Source organism: Oenanthe melanoleuca, chromosome Z, assembly GCF_029582105.1.
Source record: "Oenanthe melanoleuca isolate GR-GAL-2019-014 chromosome Z, OMel1.0, whole genome shotgun sequence".
Lineage (NCBI taxonomy): Eukaryota > Metazoa > Chordata > Aves > Passeriformes > Muscicapidae > Oenanthe > Oenanthe melanoleuca.
In genome coordinates this window covers 65,918,696-65,941,726 of record NC_079362.1, presented here as the reverse complement: position 1 = coordinate 65,941,726, position 23,031 = coordinate 65,918,696, and the positions used below count along the sequence as shown (strand labels likewise).

The window sequence follows — 23,031 nt, the reverse complement described above, 5'->3', positions numbered from 1 at the left end:
GGATCAGCACAATTTTACTGAATTTAAAGAAAGCATCGAAATAATTTAACTTAACACTCAGTATCCTGCAGCAGCATCCATCAGTGAGACTGAATCTTGTGGCAAGGAAAAACTAAATAAATATAAAACACAAAATGAATTTAAATAAAATAAAAGGCACTCATCCTTTCTTAAGTTACAATACTGGACCTTGTCTGTAAAATTATTATCCAAAAATAAAGTTCACATCTTTAGCCTTGGAAAGCTCTCACACAGTCAAAGGCAGAGTGAAATTTGGATTTGCAGAAGCAAAAGATTAGAGGCTGAAGGATTACAGTAGTACTGGAAGTGAGGGAGCTCTAGATTTTCCTTTGTAAGTCTCACATTTATATGAAAACTGAACTGCTTCAGTATTGCAGAGCTCTTCAGAGGTCACCTTTGGGACACAGAGAGAAGAAAAGCAAACTCAAGTACAGAAAAGCCCCCTGAAACATTAATGCTTTTACCCAAACTTTGGAAAATCTGGTTAGACTAGTTCTAAATTAGTAGCACAAATCATGTGCAAGGCAGAACTATCGGATTTGAAAAACCCCACAAACCCCAAAGTCAGCCAAAGGCACTACCATTTCCCCCTCCTCACTGCAATCATCCCAGTTACTGATCTTGAGACTTCTCATCCCTGCATCAGCCTCTTTCTGTAGCTGCAGACCTTACTCCAAGCATAACTCACCAGTGCCTTGTCTCTCATCTCTCCCACTCCTGTCCTGGTTTTCCACTGAAAAAAGCTTCTGATCCCAGCTGTCTCTTCACCTCCAGCTCACTGCCATATTTCTTACTCAGTTTCAGTCCCACTCCTGCTTCCAGACTCTCTAGCTCCCATTCATCCCACACAAATCAACTTAAAGCCTGAATGTCTCGCTGATGTCAGTGAAAACAGGCTCAGTCCTCCAAGTGCTTATTCAGATCACTTCAGCCCTCTAGGGAGTTACTCTTTTCCCCTTTATGATGCTTAGAAATAAATCCCCCAGCCACTCACTCTAGCATTTGCTTGATGCTTTTCACTTCACAGAGATTAGGTCCAGATTTTACAAGATGGCAAATTACACTCACTTTGTAAATGCACTTGCTATTTTTGATTTTGTTGTTAACCTCATAAGTTGCACAGGACCTCCTGGGTGTCTGACAAGTTTTGTAAGACAAGGTGTACTAAAGAGCACAGAGCACGCATTTTTTCTGGCAGAAGCATGATTCACTGAAACACCCATTTACAATTTCCCACGCAGATGATCACTCAGTTTTCAATGAGAAGCACTTTAATAATTTTTACGTAGAGAAATGACTTCACCAACGGAAGAATTTAGAGGAAGAACCCATATTACCAAATCCTTCACTTTGATTAAACATCATCTTCACTGTACGACAAGCAGAGCCATCTCCCAGGCAAACCCCACACTGGTCTTCTGTTGCGTTGGAATTTATCTCATAATCACAGCCAACAGCCTAGAAGGAAAAACAGTGTCAGAATAAATGCAGCCTCCACAATAAATTACTGAGAGTTCATCACTGCACTTCTGAGAAGGGGAGCAGTATATATCCTGTATAGTGTATCACACCAAGGTGAAAAAAACCCCTAACAAATAACCATAATCATGTCACAAAATATACAGTAGTGACTTGAGACAGAAACGTGCCACCCAAATGGCCTCAATATCTGGGACTGGCCACTACATCTAGGATTTGTGTTTGCTTTCTTATGGCACAGACCCATCCACAGGTGCCTGGGAATACAATGCAGAACCAAAATCTCTGTCAGATTTTGTGGCCATCTCACAGAACCTCTACTTCAGCCAACCCCCCTGGAAAGAGAAACCCTCCAGCAGGCATGAAGTTTTACAGCAATGACTCTCCAGCTTGCCAGCACAGGGCTATGGGTGACAGTAAAGTGAATCAAGTGGGTCAAGTTCTAATAAAGATCAATTTTCCAGTTTATGCTTGCTCCAGGAAGAAAGACAGAGAAGAATTTATTCATCCTGAGTCAGGTAAAAACTTATTCCGTGCGCAACCCAAAAATTCTGTGCTCTGATATCTTTAAATTTCAACAGAATTTTCATTTGGCTTCAGGATTTTTTCTGTTTCTCTTCAAAAACAAGCAAGAGTGCAGAACACAACGTAATGTCCAACACTTAGTGGTTGTTAATAGTATTTAAGATACCTGGAGGCCTGTGATATAGATGAATAGCCAGAAGTCTGGTAGTATGTAAACATTTTGTCTCAGTTTGAGACAGGGATACAGTATCATAAAGTCACCCTAAGACAGGTTTTCTGAGTTATTTTTCTCAAAATAAGGTTTCAGGTGCTATACCTGCCAACTTGTCTAACATCCTCTTGATGTATGAAAATCTGATGCATGAACCTCTTTTGATGTTGATCTTATTTTACCTACAGGGCATCTGATAGGATCTGCAAGCATCTGATTGGAAAATGCATCTATTACACTAACCTAGGTGTACAAGATCCTGCATTCTCTATCTATTTTCTATTATTTTCAGCTTAAGAAACACCTGAACATTTGTCTAAGTGCCAATGATTTAGAGAAAAGGAAAGGCCTCAAGCTACAGATGGTACCAAACTGCATCATTTTAAAGATTCAAAAAAAAAAAAGATGCATCCATCACTTACTGCCAGTTAATATCCAGCACCCTTCACACCAGCTCTGAAAAGTCATAGCCGTGTCAAAAGTTTCTGCAGCAGCCTTAGCTTCTCCCTCCTTTCAGTGAAGGCCACTTCCAAAAAATGAAAGGTTTTGTACATAGACAGATCCTGGCACCAAGGACCATGCTTATGAGCAGTACAGAAGGTTACAGAGATAAGGATAGGTTAGCAAGGTGACTAACTTTTTGCCTCCAAGTATGTAGTTATTTGACCAAGGATTTAATCAACTATTCACAATACACAGATGCCACTGCTACACAAACAGGATGTTTCTTTATCTTTCCAGAAGCTCAAATCTGTCTCTTCACCAGTTTAACACTTCCTAATAATTTAGAGAGGCTGTAGCATTGCTGTTTTCTCAGAGTGATGCATTCCACAGTACATCTACCACACTATTGGTACATCTGTTAATCATCATAGTTATCTGGTTTATTATTAGACCAGGGAAATAATTAGACACTCTGGAGAGTCATGTCATTTGAAGTTTATTTTCTATACTACGTACATATATACTTGAACAGAAAGTAAAACAGAAAGGGGAAGTCTGAAGATGGAACTCTTGTGCTTTGCTATTAGAAAATATGATTAATAACTGCTGGGAGCATATCTTTTGAACTTGCCTTCAAACTGTTAAATTTTTGCCAAAATATCGTTTTCTGGTAGAAAATTCCTGTTTTGGAAAAGATTTCTGTCCATCTTTATTTACTATGCATTCTTGTTTGAGAGGCTGCATACAGAAATAATTTTTCTAGTTCACACTGTAAATCACATAGTTTGAAATGAACATCACTAAGCATATTTTCCTTCCAAGTAGTGTGTGGTGTAAAAACCTCCAAAGATTTAACTAATTAGTTCCAATTAGAACTGCTGCAGCCCTGGCTCTAACTGAGATGGCAGCACCACAGTATCATCACATCTCTGCCTTTGGGGTGCCAATCAGTGCTTCTGCATGGGCTGTACCTCATCAGCTCATATCTTTCCCACTTGACCATTTCCTTCAGCAACAGGTCTGCAGCATCAAAATACGGCATTGCTGTAATATGAAGGGAAGCCCTTTGTCCCTTCCAATAACAACAGCAGAAGCCTGTATTTCAGTGTTCTGATATTTGAAACAGTTTGTATCCGATCAGACATGAGTCTTACCTATACATGAAACATTCCTATACATTCCTGGGGTTTTGGAATACTCCAAAATGAGGCAGGGCAGACAATTTACTCTGCTACAGCAAATAAAGCCTTTGTTTTATTCCCCAGCCCTGGGGTGCTGCTGGTGCTGCCATGACCTTCACATCTAACAGCAGGGCCTCATCCTACAAAGCCATTAAAAACCATCATAAAGCAATATTCTCATGTGTCAGAATAAACAGCATTCATTTACTCTAGATACATTTTCATGAACTTTAATTTCCAGACCATGTTTTCCTTTATCACTCCAGTGAATACCACATTATTTCTGCCATCCATTATAATAATTTCAAGATGCTTCATTCTTTTTTTTACTTGCTTTCCTCATTATTCTTATTCTTGCGGATGCACTTGCTGCACTTTCTAAACATGTCTCAAACTTTCCAGAAGGTCAATATGACATATTAATGTGCACTTGCAGTCCAGAACTAGATGATATTTAAGGCCCATTCCAATCTGAACAATTCTATGAGTCTATGATGAATTTGCTAAAGTAATTCTGGAGACTAATGCAGGTTATATAACAGGAAAGAATATCAGCAGCAATTAGACTCTGATTTTTTTACATACATATGTCCTTGTGCATCCTCTGCCCATGAACCATTCTGTGTTACAGGAACCACTGTGTGCCATGGCATGGGCAACACAACTTAGCATCACTCCCTGCAGCCCTTTGCCATTGTCCCACTCCCCAAGAGCATTTTTTAATGCATCTGAGATCAGCTTTGTTTCTGGTCACAGCACACAGTGCGAAGGCAAATGTAATGACCTGAACTGCCCATGTGAGTTACAGGAAGGAGAAACAATTTATTTCCTGCTCTTCAATGACTAAAGGGAAAACAGACAGAGATATTGCCTTTTTTCCATTTCCAGAGGGAGAGGCTTTTGTGTCAGATTGGCAGTGGGGGGCAGATACAAAAAGCCCTTGCAGTCACTGAAGGGTATGGCCTGGATGTACTGCCTGAATATCCATTATGTGAATGCCACGCTGAACTTTAACATCTTCCTTCCTTTTGTCTCCTCCACTAAATTTTCAAATAAAGAATTCATGTTTACTTCATGGTGGCCATGACACTACCTTGAATGGAGAGAAATTGGTCCTGATGTCAGTAATTTATCTTGTAATTTGTCTTAATCAAATGTCTTTTTGGACTAGCAGCACAAGGAGGAAGCTGAACCATAGTGAGAAGCACTAAAGCTACTGCATAAAAATCCAAGCTTTGTAATCTGCTTTTCAGTAAGAGAATATCATGGTTCCTTCCTCAGCACTACACAGGTGCAATTCTCCAGTACAATGTCAATCAATACCGAGAATTACCACAGAGAGCAGGCCACAGATTTCCATGACTGAAAGTCCCAGGTTATCAAAATTCTGTAGAGATGAATGGCTGCTAGAAACACTGGAGATGCCAGATCCTCCATCCTCAGTATCTGTACACTGAACACATAAGTCTTCACTTCTAGATGATATGATGGCTTGTACTTAACCAAAAATCCCTGTTATGTATCAGTATATATGTATGTATGTATATATCAGAGCTAAACAGCAATGCTCTGGTGGCAGCTCACTCATTAACACTGGGGGAACAACTGACTCACCAAGTAAGAATTTAGAGTGTAGTTGTGATGTATAATTTAAGTGCAGAATATAGGCTATGTGCTTGAAAGATCTTCTAAAGAAAGGGGGAAAATTACACTTGAAAAATGAGTGCTAAGGAATAGAGTTAAAAAACAAACTAGTCACAGTATAGCTTGATGATTTGAGATTAAGTTATTGACAGATCTTGTCAGAACTCCTCTTCTGTGTAAGGAAAACGTTCCAAGAGGACCCAGCTATTTTATAGGCCAGGCCTCCAAATAAGTTAATGATTTTAGCATGTCTTTGAATTGACAAGTTCTAAAGGAAGATCATGCTAACAACACCTCCCTGTAAGCCTTTCTTTAGCACTGATGCACAGGTAGCACTTCTAAAAAATCAGAAGATATGGGATAAATTAAAAGGACCAAGTGAATCAGTGGTCTGTCTGTATTTATTTCTCACTTGAAGATGCACATTATGGCTTTGTTACCAGCTAGAAAAGCTTCCAGTACACCTCAGGTAGCTAAAATGAAGTATCTCAATCCAAAACTAGCCATCAGAGTAGGACCAGTTCCTCTGATTGCTCTGAATAAATTTATGACAAACTGCAAAATCTGACTGAAATCAGATGAATTTCAAAGATGAAATTCTTTATTGGATCTATCTATCTTGTTTTGACATACGCAGTAGGTAAACCATGAACTCACTTGGTAAAAAAATAGCTACTCTAGAGACCAATCACAGGTGAACAATTTAGACAGTGGATCTAACATCTTACTAATTTATTTTTTTTCTCAATTTCAGACCAAAGCGAAGTGTTATTTTAGTACTCAGGACAAATGTGAAATGCTCTTTTGAGATACAGTTCTGAAAACAAGAACAGTGATTTAACACTTGTGAATGTCTTTTCCATATTGTCAGCAGCACGTTGCAATCAAACTACAAGAATGATGTACCAGACTAATTATATTAAAGCATTTCCATTATTCTCCATGACCTCTAGTGTATCTATTGTGTTTAGCCAGCTGGACTCAAATACTAGTAAATTAGATGAAGATAGATGAAAAAGCTTCTCCTCAGGTGTTCTGCTGGGCTCTTAAGTCAGATAAAAGCACACTGTCTTTCAATACTGTGAGCTGATTGGGATTTGGTCTCATTTTTGGTCTCAAGGCTATATTGTCCATTCTGTGATCCTGACTCCAGCTCAGTCTGACTGCCAGGAATGTGAAGCAGCAGTCACCATGTGCAACATGGACAGCACCTTGGAGGGAACTTCTCAGAGAACTGCTAATGCTGAAATGTATCTGGGCTCTGCAAACTGCAATTAGATTAGCTTCCCTTTCACCTCTGATCTCTCAATTTGGATTAATTGAGTCTTGCTATTCCTAAAATATGTATAAATCTGAACTGCCACAGGCAAGGTTTCAATACAGAAAGCTTATGGAAACTAAAATTAATCATAATGATCCCAGTCCAGCTGGGCTGGAAATCAGAAAAAGAACACACAGACAGCCTTTCTGAATTTAGTAATTGGTCTCTTCTAAGTGAAGGTCAAAAGCACTGCTATGGTGTGTAACATCTACTGTATGTTTCAATATGGTAAAGTCATAATTCATTCTGGCTTGAACCGTTCAAAGCCATCATAGTTCAAAGGCACATCCTGGCTCTCAGCAAAGTTAAGCAGGATCTCTTCACTGTGAGCAGGGTCTTGGTAACTCCCTTTCGTAAATGCAAGTCTTGCAAAGAAAGTTAAAAATACATCTTTTATTACTGCTCTGTGAGGCACTGTCATTCTAATAAAACAAGGAGTTTCAAAAGAAGGTGTACCAATCTTCTATTAAAAATGTGATGTTTCTATCACCGGAAGGCTTTAGGAAAAGAATGTAAAAATGTTAAAAAAGGAATATAATTTGCAAAGACATGAAACAGACAACTTCTTAAGGTCAATTCTAGTTGCATATTTATACAATTAAGTGGCTTGGGGCATACAATAATGCTAATGATAAGCTAATGTAGTTTCCACAAGTCCTGCTCTTGTTTCCAAAGATGCTAAAAGCAAGAAACCTATCAGACTGCAAGAGGGTACAGGATACAAACCCTCAAAGAAGAAATAAACCACAGATGTAAATTTACCCTTTACAAGGAGGGTACTAAATTTATTTATAAGAAATTGACTAAAAGCAATGCTAAGACCATAGAGATTGCAGCATTTACAGAACACTCCTTCAAATGCCATGCAGACACATGCATCATCCTGGAAATCTGCTACCAACACATACAACATGCAGAGACCATTATACTTATTCTTCAATACACAATCTTATTGAGCCATGTACTCTGTGTTTGCCCATTACCTCACTGTACAACATCACTCAATTCAATGGTATAAACTGAAATAATTTTTACTGCCCTCAACTGCAAAGTCTGATCCTATTAAAAGACAGCTCAGAACAGCTATACATGTAAGATTGAACTGAATTTTCATTAAGATAGCTGCAATCCTTTGTGAAAACTTCTCATCAGAAATATGTTTTCTTGAACACATGTTTTAAAATAATGGGAAAAACCTAAAGGATTTAAAAACATTAAAAGTAATCAGCAGTCAGTCTAATAGATTCATTAAAAAGAGTGGAAATTACTTGTATGTCTACTTGGATAGCTTTTTCTGTAAACTTGCAATAAAAATGTGATAAAATGGAGTACTTTGCCTTGATCCCACAAAGAAATGGTTAAACATTTTCCCATAACTTTTAAGAACTAAATTTTAGAGAAAGAAACATGCAAACATACCCAATACCTTACACATGCCATTTATACAGATATCTCGGCTGTGCCTTCCTTCAAAGCAAGGAGTACCATCAGTGACTGCATCCAGCATCTTCTCTGAGAAATGGCCATCTACTGGGCGACAGTGGAGCTCACAGGGGTTTGCTGAAATGAAAACAAGAACACTCAGACAGTGCACAGGGTCTTTGCTGAACCATTTGCTCACTTTCCCTGATGTTTGCCAGAACTGGCAGAATTAGAAGAACTGAGCAGAGCCAGGGTGACACAGGCCTGATAAATAGCACTTGTGGATTTGTGGGAGGCAGATGGGGGCTGGTGCCCTCACACAGCAGCCACTCACCCTGCTGAGTGAGGCTGTAAGGAGCCATCAGATGTGATGGAGAAAGGGATGGGAAACCAGCAAACCCAGCTGTCACTAGTGAAGGAGTGGGATTGCCAAGGACATTCACAAAAAAGTTTTCCACCAGCTGGTGACTGAGTAATATCAGAGGTAATTTAAACTTTTCATCACTGCTGTCAGCCTCTCTCAGAGAGCAGTCAGCTTCTTGCTTCTGATCTTCTGTGTCATTCATCATTTTCATCTACCTGTTGGCACTTAATAAATAATTTCAAACATTCTTTTTTTCCCTGCTTGACAACTTATGAAATAGGAATAATATTGCAAGTCTGACAGACTCAGGCTATTTTCAGATAGATGTCCCACAGAAGCAACACGAAAGAGAAAAGCCAAGTTGCAAGAGCAACCAGTAGACTCTGAAACAAGATTTTCTGTGATGGATCAGGGCCCTAATCTATTCCATCTTTTTCATAAGAAGAGCCAAACACCTCCCTGTCTCACAGACACTGGCCTTTGGGAACAGGAAATTGTGAAACTAAGACAACTGACAAAGGACACAAGTCTGATAAATAAACTGTGCGCATGGAAGATGAGTTAAAGCTGAAATTAGGGTCAAAGCAAAGACAGACATAATCCCTGTCTTTGTAACACCCTCTGAAAACTCTCCAGTGGAACCAGAACTATCTGACTGAATTAAAAATTGTCCACTATCATATTAATGAAGGGCATCAACTGAAGACTTGTATTCAGGTTTTGGTCTATTCAAAGACCCCAGTCTCACAGCTCTAAAGCAATTTGTTCATGCTCAGCAGCCTGAAATCTTTGCTGAGAAAAGCAGTGGGCCTTAAACCCACCAGTCAGTAGTGACACTTTAAGGCACCATTATTGAATAATTTTAAAACTACCTCCCTTTGTGCTTCAGAGGTGCTGACTCTGAGTGAGTTTTATCCTGTGCCTGACAGAGGGATGCAGGGTAACTGTAAGCCTTCCACATCCTGGTTGATGAATTTATTTTTATCTTTTCCTCCTGCGTTGGCTTTGTGTCATAAAAAGAATTGTGCTTAAAGAAACTTTTGGTAATAAGAGAAGTGCAAAACTTCTGATAAAGCAAATAAACTAATTAATTTCCAATGCAAGGATTTATCTTTTTGAAGGAAGAAGATTTGCTCTGGTTTGTACAGCACCAAGATACACACAACACCACACAGTGCACAAAGGTGACTGCAGGCTGTTCCCCTCAAATCTCTTGCAGCATAAGAACTGAATCCTCCACAGCCTGAGCTTTGGTACTGTGAATCTCACTCATGTAAACAGAAATACTGCAGAACTGGGAACAAAAACAAATTTTAAAAAGCAACAAAAAAGAAACAAAAAACAACCAACCAACCAAAAACAAACAAAAACAAACAACCCACCCCACCAAAACAAAACAGTAAAGGAAATTCAAAACCTTCATGAAGGCTTTTTTTCCCCCTCTTGTCAGTAGAGCTAAAATGACACCTTATGTCTGTCACCAATGTTGTGATTCTGGCAGCTCAGACAAAAATACCTCTGCAAAGTGCAACAGTGATGGACCATGGTTATACAAGTGGTGGAATTCCAGCTGATGTGAATTGTGTTCGAGAATACCAGTGGAGATGGAGCTAAAAATGTTTTCCAGGCAAGAACATAAAGTTTGTAATCCTCACCAACCCTCAGTCCCTCTGTGAAAGCTGCCAGCCATAACACCCATCAGTTGTTTTGATAAGAGCTGTCATGGAAAGTAATACAAGTGATTTTACTTCTTTCTGCAGAATTATTTTTCTGGCCATGTGACTAAATTGATTCCTTTAGTGCTCTAAATTTTGCTTCACCTTGCCTACTTTCTCAATATACCATTTTCCTATACAAAGCATAACATGTTTATGACAAGGAGAATCCTACAATTCCAGGTACTCTGTTACCTGCTCAGAATTGATAGACAGGTTTTATAGAAATCATTTCAGCTTTTGCATTGTTTCTAACAAAATATGTAGAACTGAAGTTTAATATCTGTAGCTCCTCCAAGCAACTTAATTTCAGAAATCACCGAACAAGAAGAAGCAGAAAGCGTTGACATACTCCTGGCATAACTATGATGCTGTAAATCTGTAACTCAGATTCAGTTTACAAAGAAAAATAAATCCCTTAATTGGTCAAAATAAAAAGTTAAAACAAACAAACAAAACAAACCAGAAACTTTCACACCTTGCAAATGCTTTCTATGTATGAAAGCTTTCCTGTTTTACCTGATTGTGTCAACTGATCTAAAATTGGACCCCACTCACAAATTTTTGCTGTTTTTCTTTCTGCATGTTTTCTATGGAGCCCCTCTGGAGATTATAGAGTATTTATTTCTCCACTCAAAATTCAGTTCTATCTGATATTTATTTGATTTTTCATCTGCAGAAAGGCTGGTTAGGTCACCACTGAGGAAATTACATTAGCACTGTATTTGGCATTCACTACCTCAAATTATTTATTTATCTATCTACCATTATTATTTATTATGGTTGAGCTCAGGGACCTTGGCTTTCTTTTTCTAGGACTGTAAATAAACGGCATCAGAACCAGCCAATGACCTCCAAAAGTCTAATACTTTAAACACAGAACAGATACCAAACTCATACACAAGGAAAACAAATATGTTTCCTGAAATGATGGAAGACTTGCATTGAGTTCAGCCGTTTTTCTTATTTCAGACCCAAAAATCTAAAAAGACAACTCAGATGAATAGGAGCACTTGGGTTGTTCAGAAGGAGCTCATTAAAACGGTTCAGTTTCAGTTACTTCAGCAAATTTGATTAAATCATGATGAGATTTTAACAAAAAGGCTGTCATTTTTGTAACTTTTAAGCCAAAATATGCATAAATTTCTGCAATCCAGCATATGTATGAAATACTAGATCCAATCTGTGAGCACTGAGTAATGACCATGTATCTCCACCAGCTCAGGTGCTGAACACATGCTAAACACTCTTTAAATGTTCCACTGAGTAGCTGGCATTTAACTCCTTGTTTTCCTTTCTAAACCAAAACTTGCTTTTCTCAATCTGTATTTTTCAAATCACAGAATCATAGAACGTTTTGGACTGGAAGAAATCTTAAGGATCATCCAACCCCCTGCCAGAGACATCTCCCATTACACCACAGTGCCCAAAGCCCTGTCCAACCTGGTCTTGAAAACTTCCTGGGATGGGGCACTCACAGCTCCTCTGAGCAACTTGTGCCAGTGCCTCACCACCCTCACAGTAAAGACTTTTCTTCCTTATTTCTAATCTAAACCTGCCCTCTGTTAGTTCCCCTTGTGCTATCTCTACTAGCCCTTGTAAAAAGTCCCTCTCAGTGACTTTCTGACTTCCATGTTGCTCTCCTGTAAACCTTCTTCAGCTTGGCTGCATTGTTCTGCCAGTGTCTTTCTCCTAACTGGATACAAGATTTTAGCTGAAATGCCACCAACACTCAGCAGCCCAGAAAAATTGCAACCTGTTTTTTTATGTGATCTCCACATCTTACACCTGCTGCTGATTTGACCAGAGACATGATCAATCTCCTAACAAATAGAAGCAACATGGATGCAATGAGATCCCAGGTCACAGAGCTCCCTTAAGGGCCTGGTGACTTATCTGTAATCAGAATGGGACTGAAGAAGCAAATCTGAGTAAAAAAATTCTGAAATTTGGGCATATGATATTTTTCCCCTCTGTATATTATTTAAAAGTTCAGATTCACCAAGTGAAAACAGAAAAACATGAAGATAAGTAGAAAGGAATATATTTCCTTACCAATTTAAATTTGTTTACTTCACTGCTGATTCCCATGAGTTCACATGCAGGGGGGATCAGCTTAACCTGACTAAGAAGGATTTGATTAACGTGTCTGTCAGAACAAGATAAGGCTTCAGTATCTTTCACAACTTCACAAGGAAGAAAAGAGGTGGGCCTCTTCTCTTCAACCCCTCATCTCTGCAAGAACTCAGAATCAGCTGAGGAAATCCCAAACAATGAAAATTAGAAAAGACAGTTACCAAACAAACAAAATGGGAAAAAAAGCTGAGGTGAAGCTACTTATCACTTTAACCAAACCTGGAGCTCTAAAATGAAGTTTAATTTTGAAATAGGAGCAGAAAAACATTATTTCATCCTGTTAGCCCAGCCCTGTGACTGTATCAGAATATATCTTATTTGATACACAAAAATATTTTGGAAGAAATATGAAATTTAACACATTTTTAACACAACTCCTATCTGACTGTACACTAAATGATCCTGACACTGATAAAGAAAATAAAGGTAATTATATGATTTAATGTAGGACTTCTAGAAGTTAAGCCCTGAGAAGCTACCAGACTCATATAAATGGAATTTGTCAAATGGTATGAAATAAATAAACATGGGGTCAGTCTGATAGAAAAAGAAGTGGATATATACTGAAGTCTGACCAAAGTGTCAAAATAGGGACCTGGGTCATGAGAAAAATTCAGAAAATATCCTGCTCAGTCTTCTGGATAGTTTATCACTCTTGAACTTGGAGGTCTCCATCATTTTAAGATTCCCAGGGGTACTCTGATGCCTCAGCTTGAGCACATGGGTTTCTGAAGTCCAGAGCAATTCCATAACAGGACTATGCAAGTTCTCCAACAGGCATAAAGTTATTTGAACCTGAAAATTCTCAATTGAAACCTCAAACACAGGTAGGCTAGGAAACAGCAAGATGTGATTTACTGCTTTTCTGTGAGACTGATTGTTAAAGCTGGTAGTTTTATTAAATCATAAGCTATTCAAAAATGTTCTCTTGTGAAGTTACAATTTACACAACAGAAAAGACTCTTTAGTTACGTGACATTTGCTATAACTGCTTTCTGCAAGCTCTGAAATTACAGCCAGAAGAGAAAATTGTGACCGTGTAGATAATCTACTGGTTTTCTTCTAGTGGGATGAAGGAGCAGACAATATCTAAAATGTCACAGAATGTCTGGCTCAGGAATCCATTGTCCTCAGCTAGACACTTCCACATAAAAACTGTATGTGCACTTGGGCTTGGGAAAGCTTCATTATATTTTCTTTCCCCTTTACATCCCAAGTGCAGCATGAGAGGATCCAAAATGCCTGATACTGAAGAGCTGCATTGGGTTTGTATGGCCAGGCTTTAGTAGCAGGGGGATTAGAGAGGTAGCTCTATGAGAAGCTGCCAGAAGCTTCCCCCATGACTGACAGAGCCCACATCAGACAGGTCCAAGAAGGAACTGCTGCCAGCAAAGATCAAACCACCAGTGGCAGAGGCAGCACCTCTGGAATAATGTATTTCAGAAAGGGAAAAAACCTGCAGAACTGCAGCTGGAGAATGTGAGAATGTGTGAGCAGAACAGCTCTGCAGACCGGGTCAGTGAAGGAGGAGGGGCAGGAGCTGCTCCAGCTGCCAGAGCAGAGATTCCCCTGCAGCCCCTGGTGCAGCCCTGGGGAGGAGCTGTGCCCCACAGCCCAGGGAGCTCTGGGGGAGCAGAGATCCACCTGCAGCCCCTGAGGAGCCCACACAGAGCAGGTGGGTGCCCCAAGGAGGCTGTGACCCCACGGGAAGCCCGTGCTGGTGCATGAGCACCATACTATCGACCAGGGATCCATGCTGGAGCAGCCTATTCCTATAGGATTGCAGCCTGTGGAATGGATCCATGCTGGAGCAGTCCAGGAAGAACTGCAGGGAAGCACTTATGTTGGAGAGGTTCAAGGAATACTGTCTCCCATGACTACTCTACTCTGATTTAATTTCTAATAAATTAAACACATTTCCCCAAGTCCAGTCTGTCTTGCCCACAATGGTAATCAGCCAGTGATCTCTCCCTGCCCTTACCTTGACTCACAAGCCTTTTGTAACATTCTCTCTCCTCTATTCAGCTGAGCAAGGGAGCAACAATGTGGCTTTGGTGGATGCCTGGTGTCCAGGCAGGACTATCCCACTACAAATGCCAAAGCCTTCTTGGCAGCAAGACAACATGGTAACAGAATGCTGTGAAAAATCCTTGAAATAGGGTTGCACAAGTTAAGAGAATAAGGGAACTGACAAAGGCTGGTGCACATATGAAGAACATTGTAAGTAAGTCTCAAGAGACTTGAAACATCAGCTCATTTTTGTGGGGAGCTTATAAAAGGCTGTTGGTTTGTTTTTGTTTAAAGTCTTGGTTTGTTTGGACACACACATTCAAGGAAGGCTCAGACTGCTGTGTCTCTCAGAGACAGCACTGTTTCATGACCTGAAGTTATTTTGCCCAGGACATCTTTAGCCACTGATAGAAGGTGAAAGAATATTTGAAACTGAGATGGGATGAAAACTTTCAGATGTATTTCAGGTAATGCTGGCTGGACAAAACTGTAAGCAATGTGCCCATGAGAGCCACCCACTCTCAGTCATAAAATGATATCAGATGAAAAATCAACACAGGATTTGGCCAACTCCCTGCTTATTTGATTGCTATTAGGAGGGCCTGTCTACCTGAAGAAGCCAATTTTACTTTAAGTTAGGAGTTTAGCAGCAAGAAAATGCTTTCAATGTCATAGTGGAGTGGAGTGTAAGAATGGAAGTGAAAATTAAGGGCCTACGTGAAAATTAAGGGCCTCTAAGGTCACAGGGAAGAAATGGAAATCTATGCTGAAATTCTGTGTGGTGAGAAAATGAGTGAAAACAGTCAAAAAGTTTTCAAGCCACAGAAAAAAAAAGTCTCCTTGATATTTGACGGATTCTGCAAATTATTTTCCAGATGAAAACATATCAGGCTCAGCAGCACAGAATTTTAAATAGAACTGGTTTGTCTGTACAGTTCTGGCCAGTTCTGTTTGAAATACAGCACGGACAGAACACAGCCCTGCCTTCCAGAGTGCAATAAGTGTGACTCATGATCCTCAATGCCCTTTTAAAACAGACCTTCTGTAACAATGCACATGCAGAAACACCTGTTCTGTTGCAGTGTCACAGAGAGAACATGAACAGAACAAATGCTGTACCCTGCAGTGGTACACCTTGAGGAACAGAGGTCTGGAATTTTCATTTCAATGAAAGGTGACTGCAGATAATGTTCTATGAGTTTGGTTTTGGCCTAAACATTAGGTTGCTAGCATTTGTCATGGCTTTACTGGGATTTCTTCAAAAAAGATCTCCATCAACCATATTTTCTTTCATCAGAAATTTTACTAGAAGTCTGCCTACTCTAGGTTCATCTCCAATGGTGCATTTGTTAGATGAAATGGAAACAGTAGCTGGAATTTAGGAAACCAATTCAGAACTGCCAATAAGTGAAAAAGCAATTAACATGCTGAAAAATACTACTGGCAAATGAAACTGGAAGTTTAGTCCTATCTTCCCTATCCTGTCTTATTTTTTCATTAAAAAATATATTGCTAGCAAGTTTGCTGCTGCTATGGAACTGTGGGGAGTGGCTGATCCACCTGAAGGCTGTGCTACCATTCAATGGGACCTTGATAGCAGGGAGAGCTGGGCAGGGAGAAACTTAATGGGGTTCAAAAAGGGCAAATGTACAGTCCTGCACCTGGGGAGGAATAACCCCAAGCACAGACTGGGGTCTGACCTGCTGGAGAGCAGCTCTGCTGAGAAGGACCTGGGAGTTCTGGTGGGTGACAGGTTGCCCATGACAGGCAGGAGGGTCAGTGGGCTCCTGGGGTGCACTGGAAAGAGTTCAGCAGTTCTGAGCTCCCTAGCACAGGAAAAGAAAGGAGCTACTGGAGAGGATCCAGCAGAGGCCACACAGATGATTAAAGGACTGAAGCATCTCTGCTGTGAGGACAGACTGTGGGGGGTGGGCCTGTTTAGTCTGGAGAAGACCAGACTGGGAATGGGGCTCACCAGTGCATATAAATATCTCATAGTCAGTGCCAAGGGGATGGTGCCAGACTCCTTTCAGTGGTGCCCAGCAACAGGACAAGGAGCAATAGGTATAAACTGAAGTATAGGAAATGTCACCTCAACACATGGAAGAACTGTTTTACACAGATGGTAGGGCAGCACTGTAACAGCTGCCCAAGGAGTTGGTCGAGTTTCCCTCTCTGGAGACATTCAAACTCACCTGGATGTTTTCCTGTGTCACCTGCTCAAGGTGACCCTGCCTTGGCCAGGGGGGGTGGACTGGATGGTCTCCAGAGATTCCTTCCAACCCTAATGATTTTGTGATTCTACTGGACAATCTACACCCTACATTTATGCACAACTCAAGAATCAAATTGCATACTAATAATGATTGTCCTTTTATTTAATAACTAGCTGCTCCAAAGGAAGTTCTAAAGCAGAGTCATTAACTCTGCCTCTACAATACAGGGCAGCATGATACTGAACCAGTTCAGATATTACATCTTCAATGCCAAGCACACCTACCATGCAGACCTGAGTTTGAAAGTAGTAAAGTCACATTTGTGCAATGGAAGAGCTCAACTTACTGCGTGCAGGGATGCCTGCAGGCCCAAAGATGCAGCTCTACACTACTCTGCATCTTGTTCTGTGGTTGACATTGGAGAAGATGATTTAGATCTATTCTAAACAAGTAGTACAGACATGACTTCCAGAGCTTTTCTAAGTGCAATATCTCTTCAGGAACTGAACTAGTTACAATCACAGCCATTATCATCAGAGCTCTGAAAAAACATCCAGATGCAGAGAAGAACCACTGCCTTTTTGTTCCCACAAAAGGCACACAACATACAGGAACACACCAGATTTTTCTCTCTAATTCATTAGAAAACTTATAATTCAGTGACTTTTCGCCCTCATAGAAGTTTCTCATAGGTGTGTAACTTTGACTTTTTATACATTACAAAAATCTGTAGCTTCATACCTGTGTTATAAACAGGAACCCAGTGGTAGAATTCATTCTGGTAGGGAACTGTATCAAATTCACTGCACTGCATCTGACGGAAGGTGGGCAAGTCTTTGTGACAGGGGCTGATGTTGCACATGCGATAGCGTTTCCTTTCCCCAGTGCAGTAGTCTCCTCCAAACTGGGGTCTACAAAAGGAACATTGAGACTGGGACATGAGACTGAGGGTAAAAAAATAAACCAACAATGTATTTCAGGTCCCAGCAGCATAACAAGGTGACTCTGAATCCTTGACAGGGTAGAGATACTGTTCACACCACATGTTTGAGTACTCAGGCATGTCAGTATGAAGCACAGAAATCTAGACAACTCCTGTCTCCCAAAAAAGTGCTTGGCACTACCTGGCTGAGCTCACAACAAATTAACCTATCAAATGGACTGCTTTAAATCCCATACTTTGCAGTGCATTTGACAGCTCTCTCTGCAAAGACAAATATTTCCTGCTGTCAGTGACTTGTGAAAATGAGGTGTGGAGTCTTCATGAACTCAGATATGTAGTAGGGAATTCTGCCTTTCATGTTCTATGCCTGACAACTTATGTGTCTGAAGCTTAAAGCTGATGAGCTGTAACAACACATGAAAGGCGAGTCCTCAGTATCAGATTGCAAGAAACTGTTCTCACCTGGTATTTGAGGACATTTATTTATTCATTGCAGTATTAATAAAGCAAGATTTACACTATTTCTGCAAAGCCTAAATGTTAAGAATGGGTTTATTTATTAATTTTGTGTAGAAATAAGCTCCATAGAGGGTAAGAAATAAAGAACAAGATGACTACTGTAAAACATATGAATTTCACACAGGTATGCCTAACTGAGAAGAAAGGTGTGTTACATCTGTGACACATGTTGATGTGGCACCTGCTGATAACAGTCCCATGCAAGAGCGTTTCCAATGTCCTAAGAACCTCAAAAATCTTGAACAAAAGGTAGGGAGAGATAGTGCACTCATCTTACTCTGGATTATCACACGGCCTCTCTGCACTTTGAACTCCGGCCCCACAAGTCCTTGTGCAGTGGGACCAGGACGACCAAACGCCCCACTCGCCATGGATTGCTTCAGGAGTCTTCCCTACTGTAATGCACTCACCAGAGAAGCACCACTGAGGAGAGAAGAGAAAGCACAAAGAGCTTCAGATCATTATCACAGGGAAACGTTTCTTCTGCAAATTATTTGTTTTTACACCTCATAAGGGTGGAACACTTAAGTGGAAATATAAGTGGAGATGCCACAGGATGACCCTCCTTCCCATTCAACAATGGCAGAGCTGCTCATGGCTCCTCTCTGCCCTTTGGCAGGCAGCACAGCCTGCACACAGCGTGGCTCACAGTCACCTTGTTTTCTCCACACCTAGTGCCGTCCGCAGCTGCATCCAGTTTGGAGCGGCAGGAGCCTTTCACTGAGCACCAGAGCGTCTGGCAAAGGTTCTGGAAAAGAAAGAGAGCTGCAGCAGTCTGAGGCAGAGCTGAACTCCTATGGCCGACATTTTCTAAAAGCTGCCACAGTTTTGTACAGCCACTTTAAAAGCCTTGTAAGGGTTGTATTTCCAGAGGGATCAGGGTTTTTTCACAAGATAGGAACCACCCAGGGTCTAAAATTAGGTATTTGTCATTACTGTGTAAAATGGAACTATCTGAAAAATAAAAAAGGTAAATACTATCAAGTGAATTCCCCTTACTATGTGACTTCAAATATTCTCCTAATTGCCTGCTCAGCTCCTAGATAAACACAAGAAGAAATGGCTTAATAAACTTTGGTCACTACTGTTCACAGATAAGGTGAACAGAAAATGGAACAATTTTCATTTGAAGAGTACTAACCAATACAATCTTTAATTTTGCATTCCTGTCTACCTGAAAATGTACAGTGAAATCAAAGAAGGTCACAGAAGCCAGGCAGGCAAACACAAACAACATCATGCCTCCAACAATATCAATGGAGGTCCCAAAACTAGCTGAGGAAAAAGTGATCAGGCCTCTTAAAACATCAGCTTGGCAGATGGCAAGGAAATGATCTGGAAAAAAAAGCAGTCAGCTAGTTGACAGGAAGAGTAAAAAAGCATAGTGGACTGGGAAGAGTAAAGGCTCTGGTTAGAGAATGTGTGCATATTAAGCAACTCAGAAACTGGTGCCAGTTTAATGCAGTAGGTTTCCAATAAATCACAGCATTCCAGCTGCTGCTCCATGTGCAGTGGCTCAACTCCACAGAAGAGACAGAAATTCCTGAGAGGCAACAAAGAAAGCAGGGCAAGAAACATTCCAGCTACCTTTTACCAAACCCACGTCACTCAGTCAGAATTATTCTCTAGAAAGGGAGGACAGAGTTGGAGGGCCATTTCTCCCTCTTCAGATCACATGCACACCAGCTTTTCTTTGTTTGGCTCACAGGAACCCTGCATGCTTGGGAACTCCTGACTGATCAAGTCTTTGCATAGAAGACCACTTCCAAGGTGGAGAAAGCAGGGCACTTGGAGGGACCGCACACTGCCACTGGGAACAGCAGGAGCAAAATTCCAGGTCTTGACTCAGACTGTTTGCATGCCATAGTCCAGCTCTGGAAAAGCGAACAGAGCTGGCAGCATCAACCTGTGAACATGGGACGGCTCCAAGTGTCATCAGAGAAAAGAGTTAAGGAAGAGATAAGAAGGATCCTGTTAGCAGCTCCCACTGGGATTCTGAGAGCAAGCCAACTGCCAGATTTGGAAGCCAACATATAAACTGCACAATTCCAAAAATGCAGCCCCAAGGAGCTAGCAATGTTTATCCAAGTGGGAAATGCAGAATTTGGCTGCTCATTTTGACCTGCTTCTGTGTAAAATTGTTAAGCTTGGGCACAAGCTTAGAGAGAGCTCACTTTCATTTACTCCATTGTGTGTTTACCCTGGTCTGTCAACAAGAGCACCAGAAAAAAGCTGATGGCATGGAATATCTCAAACCACTCCAACTCCTCCAGGAATACAATGTCTGGGCCACTGCATCTTGGTTCACTGTTTTTGGGCAATGTACTCAAGACATACTGTTTTGCAGTTCTGTGTTTATAGCTGAAGGGAAGCATTCTTTATGAAGGCCTTGTGAAGCCATCATTGCAGGCAGAGCTGCTCAAGTGTTCTTCTTCTCAAGTGCTGATGAATTTTCTCTCACTATGAAAGTCATCCTTTATTTCAACTCTTGCAGAAAACACGTTTTGTCTTTCTAGTGTCTAAAGTGCACCCTTGCACCATGCCTCAGATACCAGAGAAACTGGCACAGAAAATGAACACAGCTTTTCATTGGCAGTTATTTTCTTTATTAGGTGCATGCACAGACTTCAAAGTCAAGAATTCACAGAGGGAATTCTTTAGCTTTGCAAGGATTTTTCCATATTGATCTCCATGTCCCAGAACTGTCTTCCATCTCTAAGAATACTGAAACAACAGCAGTACGAGACGATGAAATATGTACTGCGTGCCCTTGGAGGTAACAGGCAGAAATTCATGACTGCCATGGACTCACTGCAAAGCAAGTGGCTTTTCTTTCCATCAGCAGTATGATATACACTTTCCACCCAATCTGTGCCTTGAAGAAAGTTGAATCCAAATAGACTCAGTTTCACGGAAGCCAGTGAAAGTTTTGGAGAAAAAGGCAACAAGACGAGTGTTCTGATCTCCTACTGGCTGTTCTGTAGGAAGCTACGGGTCTAGCTATGACTTGGAAATTCCATCATCTAGTACATATTTTGCTTTTCTTTACCTTATTAGAGGGACAATATTTAAATACTTCACAGGGCACTTTGCTGCCTAAGTGCTTCATGGAAATCACTATATGAATTATAAATATCAGTTTTTGCTAAGCGTAATCACTGAACCCCAGGGCATCTTCAGCTAAATGCAGATTGTTCTCTCAAAAAGGATCTGTGGATCAAATTCAGTCAGACATTAAAATGTACAAAACAAAAGCAGCTTGTCAGTGAGCAGGGTTAAGCAAAGAGAGGAAAGGCAAAAAAGAGTCAGATCTCTTAGACAAATGACAAAAAGACTGATGACTCAACATTCCAGGTTGACTCTACTGCTCACAATCCCATTTCCTGCCAGAGCAACTACCAGCAAAATACAGGCCTTTCAGTAAAATGCAAAATTATACCTATTAATTTTCTGACATATGTCTAGCTGTAAAATTGGTTAATCAGGAGATGTGAATGTAAAGGCCTATTAGGTTCAAACTCAAGGAGAGACAGACTGAGCCAATACGCAAAATTACAACCTAATTTTCTATCTGTACCAACAGGCAAATTACAGTAACTAAGGAAACTGTAACAGCAGGTAATGAAAGTAATCTTTCAATACCTTATTCAGATTCAGCAGTTCTAGTTCAACACTGGTAATCATGTTATCTATTAAGGTTGAAAAGATTAATCAGAAATAATTTCTCTAAGAGAAGGGTAGATGGAGATACACATAATTATCTGAATGGAACAGTCAACATCAGCAGTGCCCAGTCCACAGCTGTGTTCATACCAGCACTGCCAATAGCCAAAACACATCTGTCTTTGCCAGGGCTAAGTAGGCTGCATGCTGTTTCCAGTATTTACTGAATATTGCTGCCCAAGACACAGGAAAATGAAAATTAGTGATCATTTAGCTAGGCTAGCACTTGGAAACACTGATTCTGAGCTGTTCTATGCATAAAAAATGCTGTACAGACCCAAAGAGCTCTGAACATTCCAGGTACCAGTAAAATACCATACCACTTGTACTTTAGCTAGCACAACCTCTTACTTTGCAGCTCTCCAAGATCTCGAAAGGGTTGCTGTGGCTACACTGTTCTCTTGCATCTCCTCAAAATACTGTTCTGCTGTGCTATGAGACAGATGCCAAAGCACTCTATAAATTATACTCTTCTGCATAAACATCTAATGTTCCATGCAAAAATAGTTATTTTAAAAAAGAAAGATTTTCCACAGGGACTGAAATATTCTGTTGTTTGTTAGCTCATAAAGAGCGTGAAAAATCAGGATGTATGGGAAGAGAACATAACACTAATTTCTTCAGAAAACTCTTCCTGGAACTGAAGATTTGTTCACAGAATGATTTGATCAACTGAAAGCCACAAGGTTGAAGAGTATTTAAAAATTGGATTTCAGTTGCATTAATAATTTACTTAAGAATTAGTATTACAAGTTTCAAACCAAAATGTCTCTGCTGATGAAGGACAAGCACCTAACCAAAGATCCAGCAAAGATCTTGTGAAATGCAAGGCAAACTTATTCTTACTAGGAGAATGAAGAAAAACATTCAGCACTTACATCCACATCTTCACAGAATGTAGCATTGGAACCATACTGAAGCTGGCATTGGTGGTGCACATCATAAATCACTCCAGGGGCAATGACTGGGGATTTCAGAACTTCTTTCTGGGGGATGTCATCCAGACAGAATCCCCATCCACGACTAAAAGACAAAAATTCTGTATTTAAAAACTCCTTACCATCACAGTTTTTTGATGCTTCTATACAGAATTTTAGTATCTATTTCTTACAGGCAATTTTGATTATGGCCCATGTAAATAATACTTCCAGATTCCA

General features: G+C 40.4%; 1 protein-coding gene across 1 annotated transcript in view; it reads right to left on the bottom strand.

Annotated features, from left to right (window-relative positions):
• ADAMTS12 (ADAM metallopeptidase with thrombospondin type 1 motif 12) overlaps positions 1-23,031 on the bottom strand; it is a 143,455-nt gene that overhangs the window by 38,411 nt on the left and 82,013 nt on the right. The window contains exons 9-14 of the mRNA XM_056514235.1: positions 22,753-22,897; positions 18,807-18,899; positions 18,429-18,574; positions 17,431-17,600; positions 8,253-8,386; positions 1,359-1,479 (exon numbers count right to left, since the gene is read on the bottom strand). Of these exons, the coding sequence (XP_056370210.1) occupies positions 1,359-1,479; positions 8,253-8,386; positions 17,431-17,600; positions 18,429-18,574; positions 18,807-18,899; positions 22,753-22,897 (809 nt within the window). The remainder of the gene's footprint in view (positions 1-1,358; positions 1,480-8,252; positions 8,387-17,430; positions 17,601-18,428; positions 18,575-18,806; positions 18,900-22,752; positions 22,898-23,031) is intronic.